This window comes from Hyla sarda, chromosome 2 (genome assembly GCF_029499605.1).
Source record: "Hyla sarda isolate aHylSar1 chromosome 2, aHylSar1.hap1, whole genome shotgun sequence".
Taxonomy (NCBI): Eukaryota; Metazoa; Chordata; class Amphibia; order Anura; family Hylidae; genus Hyla; species Hyla sarda.
Window position 1 is genome coordinate 503,592,500 of NC_079190.1, and position 8,925 is coordinate 503,601,424.

Genomic DNA, 8,925 nt, shown 5'->3' on the forward strand with positions numbered 1-8,925 from the left:
GGCTCCGCCCCTCGTGACATCACGGCCCGCCCCTTTCAATACAAGTCTATGGGAAGGGGGCGTGGCGGTCGTCACGCCCCCTGCCATAGACTTGCATTAAGGCGACGGGCCGTGATGTCATGAGGGGCGGAGCCATGACGTCACGCTGCTCCGGCCCCTGTATCGCCCGTCATTACGCACAGAGTGAACTCGCTCTGTGCAGTAATGATGGCGGGGTGCCGCAGCGGGGATCCCGGGGTCCCCAGCAGCGGGACCGCGGCGATCTAACATCTTATCCTCTATCCTTTGGATAGGGGATAAGATGACAGGGGCGGAGTACCCCTTTAAAGGTTCTAAATTTTTTTTTTTACATTTTATTTACACTTTTTAAGTCCCCATAGTAGACTGTTATAAGCAATCATTAGATTGCTCATACTAAACAATGCTATGCAATGGCATAGCATAACTCGGCGTTATCAGCGCTCTGCTAATAGAGTCTACCAGAGGCATTATCTATTAGAATATCTCCCCAAAGCCAACACGGAAGTATTCGGAGGGACTCTGGCTGTCATAGAAACAGACTGGACCCCTGCATTTTAGGCTTTCACTTTTGATCATGGCAATTAAGAAATTAATAGCAGATATTGGTGGGATCAATGATGTCAGACATTGACTGCGGATAGCAGCTGTCGCTCACATTTTATAAGGCGAACACAGCACTAAGTACTAGGGCACCAGGATGTACATTTAAAGGGGTACTCCGGCAAAAAAATGTTTTATTTCCTTTGGATAGGGGAGAAGATGTCTAAGCAGGGGGTTCCGGATGACTGGCGACTACAGCCGCCATGCCCCCTTTGGATTGGGGATAAGATGTTTTTCAGCAGAGTACCCCTTTAAGTCTGTTGTTAAGGGGTTAAAAACGCAATAAAATTTACAGTAAAAAAAATAAAAAAAATAGTAATACAACAAAAGGGACCGCAAGTCCTACAATGAAGTGCCACACCTGCCATATCCGAGCCAACCTAAGATCTCTGATCACCCGATTTCAGATTAAAACATTTCCTACATACTGCACGTGACTATAACTCCTTCCCTGTGTTAGTTCTGAGTTAACGAAAAAGACCTGATCCCTGACTATAAACGTCTTCTCTCCTGTGTGAATTATCTGTTCATTATAAAGATCTGATTTCAGGCTAGAACATTTCCCACATCCTTATTAAAATTTTGCATCTCCTTAGTGTGATTCTTTAGATGCTCCATAAGACTCGATTTATACTTAAAACATCTCTCACACATTGTACAAGTAAAAGGCTTCTCTTCTGTGTGAGTCTTTAGATGTTGCATTAGACTCGATTTCCGGACAAAGCGCGTCAAACATTCAGAACATGAATATGGCTTCTCCCCTGTGTGACCTTTTTGATGTTTATAAAGAGTTGATTTCAGTCTGAAACATTTCCCACATTCCGGACATAAAAATGGTTTGTCATCTGTGTGAGTTCGCTGATGTCTCTCAAGATGTTGCTCATTCCTAAACCACATCCCACATTCAAGGCAGGAAAATGGATTCTCCCCTGTGTGATTTTTCTGATGTTTAAGAAGACTTGATTTCTGAGTAAAACATTTCCCACATTCAGGACATGAGAATGGCTTCTCTCCTGTGTGAGTGTTTTGATGTTTCATAAGACCTGCTTTCTGACAAAAAGATCTCCCACATTCTGAACATGAAAACGGCTTCAATCCCGTGTGGATTTTCAGATGTTCCCCAAGATTTGATTTCATTATAAAAGATTTTCCACATTCAGGGCATGAATACGGCTTCTCTCCTGTGTGAATTCTTTGATGTACAACTAGATGTGATTTCCTAGTAAAACATTTCCCACATTCCATGCACGGAAAAGGCTTCTCCCCTGTGTGAGTTCTTTTATGTATCTCAAAAACTGATTTATGAGTAAAAGATTTCCCACATTCTAAACACGAGAACGGTCTTTCTTGGGTGGAGAGGTGAGAATTCTTTTCAAAATGATTCGCACATTCAGAACTTGCAAAAATGTTACCCAGTTCAAGTCCGGTTCTGATTTTGTCGACTTTTGATTGATTTTCTTCTGCTTTATAATAAGGTGAGAAAAGGAGATTTCCCTGGGAGTCTATGATCCCATCTTCCCCTAGAAAGAGAAAACATTTCCCCCAAACAGAATTTATATTTTATAAAATATTTTTGAAATAAATTTAATAATATACAGTCAAAGAATCAGGGGTTTATTTTATCTAATTACACACAGCAAGTATCAAATACATTTAGACATTTAAAAGGGGTATTCCGACCAAATACATCTTATCCCCTATCCCTTGGATAGGGGAAAAGATGTTTGTCGCAGGGGGTCCCAGCGGCGGGCCTCCATATGCAGGGCTGCTGCTCCAGTCTCGGAAACCTCTGTGTTTCCGGGACTGAAGACGTGATGTCTATGGAGGGGGCGTGACAGACAAAATACCCCTTTAAAAATTACATGGCAACCACTAAGATAAATGGTAAACTATGTAAAAGGATACAAGGATACGGGATAAGTTTTAGATCACGGGGGGTCCGACCAATGGGACCCCCGCGATCTCCTGCACCACAAACAAGCCTCCTCCATGTATCCATGGGGAGGCCGTTGTTCAGGGTCCGACTAGAGATACATGGAAGAGCCTTTTTGGACGTGCAGGGGATTGTGGGGGACCCCCCCTCCGCGCGCAATCTAAAACTTATCCCCTATCCTTTATATTGGGAATAAGTTTTATTGCACTGGGTGACACTAAAAGGGGTACTCCACTGGTAAACATTCTTTTCTAAAAATCTAAGTTAAACAGATTTGTAAATTGCTTCTATTTAAAAATCTTAACCCTTCCAGTACTTATCAGCTGCTGTATGATTCACAGGAAGTTCTTTTCTTTTTGAATTTCCTTTCTGTCTGACCACAGTGCTCTCTGCTGACACCTCTGTCCAGGAGCAGGAGAGGTTTTCTATGGGGATTTGCTCTTACTCTGGACAGTTCCTGACATGGACAGAGGTGTCAGCAGAGAGCACTGTGGTCAGACAGAAAGGAAATTCAAAAAGAACTTCCTGTAGATCATACAGCAGCTGATAAGTACTGGAAGGATTAAGATTTTTTTTAATAGAAGTAATTTACAAATCTGTTTAACTTTATGGCACCAGTTGATTTAAAAACAAATGTTTTTCCAGTGGAGTACCCCTTTAAAAACAAACTTTGTAACTTCATATCTTTGCCATCCCTGGGGGCAAAAACGCCCCCCCCCCGTGGATGGCGACGATTTTAGCATATATACCGCGTTGTCAAGCGTTTATATATGCTAAAATCTACTGATTGGTTCCTTTTAAGTTTCCTATTTATGTTTAAAAAAATCACTACAAAAGTTTTTTTTCCCACCATTTTGTTATCATCTAATAGGAGAAAAGTTTGTAAACACGGGGGGGTCTGACCGCTGGGGCACCCGCAATTTCATGTACAGTGACCCCCCGACCTACGATGGCCCCGACATACGATCATTTCAACATACGATGGCCTCTCAGAGTTGTTGAAGGCAGCATCAACATACGATGCTTTTGTATGTCGGGGCCATCGCATAAACGACTATCCGGCAGCGCAGACTGTTTCAGCTGCCCCCGGATAGTCGTTTACGGTGCCCCGTGTGGCCCGCTGATGATCACTTACCTGTCCCCGGGGCTCCGGCGCGTCCTATTCGGGATCCTCTGCATCGTCGGCGCTCTCCAGCGTCGTCATCCCGTCGCTGCGCACGCCGTCCAGTCATCCAATAGGAGCAGCGTGCGTAGCGATGTGATGGCGGCGACGGAGAGCGAGGATGCCGGGGAAGCAGAGGCCGGAGAGCGCGGATGCCAGGGAAGCGACAGCGATGGACGGCGATATCCCGGGCAGCGGTAACGAGCGGTGACGGTCCGGAGCGGCGGGGACAGGTGAGTACAACTTTATCTAACAGTGGTCTTCAACCTGTGGACCTCCAGATGTTGCAAAACTACAACTCCCAGCATGCCCGGACAGCCAACGGCTGTCCGGGCATGCTGGGTGTTGTAGTTTTGCAACATCTGGAGGTCCGCAGGTTGTAGACCACTGTCCTATACTTTACACTGCACGGATCCCTCAACATGCGATGGTTTCAACAAACGATGGTCCATTTGGAACGGATTACCATCGTATGTTGAGGGAACACTGTACTGGGGCCGGCTACTACCTGTCCTGTGTGCGCTATGGCCCACAAATCGGCTGAGCTGGGCCCCCGGGGTGGTGTATATTTTTGGTCCGGGCAGCTGCAGGGTGCACCTCTTAGTAAATCCAGGGAACTACAATATGGACGGGGCTTTACCATTACCATTCTCTAACACACATATGGGATTTTCAAGTCCACTCGTTGTTCCTCCGTAATTTTCCTCCGATGTTCCCACAGTAAGGACCTAAGAAGAAACATAAATGGACCTTAGTTTATCCTATATACCATTGGTCTCCTACCTGCCGACCTCCAGATGTTGCAAAACTACAACTCCCAGCTGGGAGTTGTAGTTTTGCAACATCTGGAGGCCCGCAGGTTGGTGACCACTGCTATATACAGCCTGCTGAAGGTCAAGAACTACTAGAGCCACATGTGAAACGTGTGTGTTAGGTCACATGACATGATCAGAGCCTTCTATTATTCAACTAGGACACCGCTCTTACAGTAGAGAAGTCTTTCATTACTACTGGAGATTAAAGCGCAACCGTCATGACATTTTGGTGCAATAACCTGCACACGGCCTTTGTACTGTGAGCAGGTGGGGGGTATAAATGTTTTTACCTGAAATTTAGCAGCTTTCATGACTGCAAAAAAGGCTTTTATTCAAAGCCACTGACGGTCGGATAGGCGTGGCGCGAGGTACGCGATGCCACGCCCACCCCCACCCCGTATGTCCGTGCTGGGACCTCTGTGTGATTGACACACAGGTCCCAGCGCATGCGCCCTTCAGCTAGTCTAACCTGCGCGCTGCTGTGTGTCATCCAGCAAGCGCTCGCTCCCGCCGCCGTCTTCCTCCTCCTAGCACTGCGCAGGCGCACTGAGGAGGAAGACGGCGGCAGGAGCGAGCACTTGCTGGATGACACACTGCAGCGCGCAGGTTAGATTAGCTGAAGGGCGCATGCGCTGGGACCTGTGTGTTAAAGGGTACCTCTCATCAAATAAACTTTCGATATATTTTAGATTAATGAATGTTGAATAACTTTCCAATAGCATGTTAATGAAAAATAGGCTTCTTTCTATTGTATTTTTCCCAATCAGTCCTGTCAGCAAGCATTTCTGACTCGTGCTGGAGTCCTAAACACTCAGAGCTGCCAGCCTGCTTTGTTCACAGCCAAACAGGCTGTGAACAAAGCAGGCTGGCAGCTCTGAGTGTTCTCCTTTGTGAACAAAGCAGACTGGCAGCTCCTAGTGTTTAGGACTCCAGCATGAGTCTGAAATGCTTGCTGCCAGGACTGGTAGGGAGACCCCTAGTGGTCATTTCTTCAAAGTGGAAAATCAAATAGAAAGAAGCATATTTTTTAATAACATGCAATTGTAAAGTTATTCTGCATACATTAATCTATAATACATCAAAAGTTTTTTTGATGAGAGGTACCCTTTAAACACGCCTTTTTTGCAGTCATGAAAGCCGCCAAATTTCAGGTAAAAACATTGTTATACCCACCACCTGCACCCAGTACAAAGGCTGCAGGTTATTGCACCAAAATGTCATGACAGTTGCGCTTTAAACCTGTTTTACCTCCAGCTATAGGGCAGACACTTGACCTTATTGTAAAAGCTGCTGACAAGTTTTATTGAATTTCGTGAATATATTTAGACAATTTTACCAGAACCAGAAACTATTTATATCCAGAACCAACACCAGATGATATAGATTATATAGATGATATAGATGATATACTGCACTGCTGGAGGAGATTAGTAGAAGCTTCATTATATTCATCTATAGGGGATTTGTAGATATCTTCATCTACCTGATGGTCCAGTGGGATATCCTCCTCTTCCTCTTTACAGTCCTGGGGATATAGAGGACGGGGACATCTCTCTGGGGGATTTATACTACTGGATCCATCTATAGGAAATAAACACAGTAGAGGGAAGTTATAATAGGTTGCGAGACAAATATTTGATGGTAACTGAATGTTATTTTTTGACATACCGTATTTATCGGGGTATACCACGCACCGGCCTATAACACGCACCCTCATTTTACCAAGGATATTTGGGTAAAAAAAGTTTTTTACCCAAATATCCATGGTAAAATGAGGGTGCGTGTGTGCGCGTGTATACCCCGATACACCCCCAGGAAAGGCAGGGGGAGAGAGGCCGTCGCTGCCCGCTTCTCTCCCCCTGCCTTCCCTGGGGTCTAGAGCCCTGCTGCCGGCCCTTCTCTCCCCCTAGCTATCGGCGCCGCTGCCCGTTCTGTCCCCCTGACTATCGGTGCCGGCGCCGATAGCCAGGGGGAGAGAAGCGGCGCCGATAGCCAGGGGGAGAGAAGGGGCAGGGGCACCCATTGCCGGCGCCGCTGCCCCGTTGCCTCCCCCCATCCCCGGTGGCATAATTACCTGAGTCGGGTCCGCGCTGCCACAGGCCTCCGGCGTGCGTCCCCTGAGTCGTTGCTATGCACGGCGCGGCGCACTGACGTCATGCGCCGCGCCGTTCAGCGCATAGCAACGACGCCGGGGACGCACGCCGGAGGCCTGCAGCAGCGCGGACCCGACTCAGGTAATTATGCCACCGGGGATGGGGGAGGCAACGGGGCAGCGGCGCCGGCAATGGGTGCCGCTGCCCCTTCTCTCCCCCTGGCTGTCGGCGCCGCTTCTCTCCCCCTGGCTATCGGAGCCGGCATCGATAGTCAGGGGGACAGAACGGGCAGCGGCGCCGATAGCCAGGGGGAGAGAAGGGCCGGCAGCAGGGCTCTAGACCCCAGGAAAGGCAGGGGGAGAGAAGCGGGCAGCGACGGCCTCTCTCCCCCTGCCTTTCCTGGGGGTGTATCGGCGTATAACACGCACACAGACTTTAGGCTAAAAATTTTAGCCTAAAAAGTGCGTGTTATACGCCGATAAATACGGTATGTTGCGACAGATTATCGCTGTGTGTAAGAAAAATCTGACTTTTCACTTTTCCTCCGATAAATATTTTTGTCCCCATCTTATGATGTTCTCTCCTAAGAGTCCTAGATTCGAATATAGTGATTGATATAATATATATATAATCTATCTATCTATCTCTTGCTAATGAAAAAGAGGTAGACGAGCACCTTGAAACGCGTCTAGCCCCTATCACCTGTACCCCAGTATTGGCAAACCCGATGATCTTTACCATTATTTACCGGAGCACGCTTCCAGGGTTGTACACATCCCACCTGCCAGCGGACGTTTCCCCGACGAACACCTTTTTTTGGCAACCAGGCTCCAGGACATTGCTGGTAAGAGGCACAGTGTCCCAAATCCACTCAAAACTTTCCCTGTGCCGCCAGGGTAGAGTGGTCCACATTTGAGGGGCCTCCAGCGCTGCAGAACGCAGCCTCATGCTCCCACAGGATTACAATTAAGAGACTATCTATATCCCACTCACCAATCTCTATCCCTGTGCCGCCAGGGTAGAGTGGGATACACACAAGGAAACCCCAGCGCCACAGAGCGCATTGATTTTAACCTCTTACCAACACGCTGCCGCATGCAGTGTCCCGACCAGATAGGAGCTATACAGAGACATCGCTACTCAGACTATTTGTAATCAATCATACAAGGCGCGATCTCCGTGCATTCATCCATAAGCGCTGCAGACTATTTGCCACACTGGGATACCAGCACTTTTTTTTATCCTGTATATTTTATGTCTATTTTATTTTATTGTATAAATATTTTATACATTCACTACCTCGCTTATCGTGGTGAGTCTGATGTACGGGCCCCACAAAGGAAACCACAAGCACTATCATTGTAATAATTGTTTTAAATTAATTCACTGGATCTACATCATTTTTTACATATATTTTATATACACCCATTTATTGGTGACAATCAAGCCCAGACTTTAGGAAAGTGTACCCCCTCTTTATACATATCTATCACACACACACAGTGGTCCCTCAACATACAATGGTAATTGGTTCCAGGCGGACCATCATACGTTAAAACCATCGTATGTTGAGGGACATGGATGCTCAATGATACTAACATATCCCTGCCGCTCGGGCCCATTAGTTCGCCGCTCCTCTGCTGCCGTATCACCACGTCGCCACTGCCCTGCGCTGTCACTCGCCGTAGCAGTCATCACATCATTGCTCGCGCAGCAGAAGAGCGGCCGGGACATGCGAGTATCATTCAGCGGGGCACATTAAACGGCAGCTAAAGTAGTCAACGTTGCCTGATAGCCGCTTTTTGCAATGGCACAGACACACAATCATCGTATGTTGAAACAATCGCATGTCGGGGACCAAAGTGCGTGTGTGTGTATATATGGATAACTATCAATTTTCTAACTCCCCACAACTAAAGCGAGTGGTCTACGGAATTACAGAAAGCCCCATAGACTTACATAGCACTTCTGGCAATGTCATAGACCGATCGCTTTAGAAAAGTGGCTAATGAGTTGCTGGGAGTTTTTTTTACATATATTCTGGCATTAATAGTAGTTACAGGGGCAGGATACATGTAGTTACCCTCTATGGTGTAATCCACAATTGTAAGGTATTTTATAATGTACAATACAGAGGGAAAAAAAAAAGGTTGGCTTTGTATGGAAAGATCATGGCACAAGACCTGAATGGAGTAATTTACTGAAGGATGTGCACCTACATAATATATCTGGCCAAAATTAAAAGGGGAACTCTGCCCCTAGACAAATTATCCCTTATACAAAGGATAGGGGGATAAGATG

The 8,925-nt window shown here is 46.7% G+C and overlaps 1 protein-coding gene across 3 annotated transcripts in view; it reads right to left on the minus strand.

Moving 5' to 3' along the window:
* Positions 1–241: 241 nt before the first annotated feature.
* The window catches only part of LOC130357249 (zinc finger protein 501-like), a 41,739-nt gene continuing 33,055 nt past the window's right edge, over positions 242–8,925 (minus strand). For 2 of the 3 annotated variants that reach the window (XM_056559853.1, XM_056559854.1), the window contains exons 6-8: positions 6,015–6,112; positions 4,357–4,444; positions 242–2,141 (exon numbers count right to left, since the gene is read on the minus strand). In XM_056559853.1, the coding sequence (XP_056415828.1) occupies positions 1,168–2,141; positions 4,357–4,444; positions 6,015–6,112 (1,160 nt within the window). In that variant the 3' untranslated portion in view covers positions 242–1,167. The remainder of the gene's footprint in view (positions 2,142–4,356; positions 4,445–6,014; positions 6,113–8,925) is intronic. The other variant, XM_056559856.1, reaches the window with a different exon arrangement.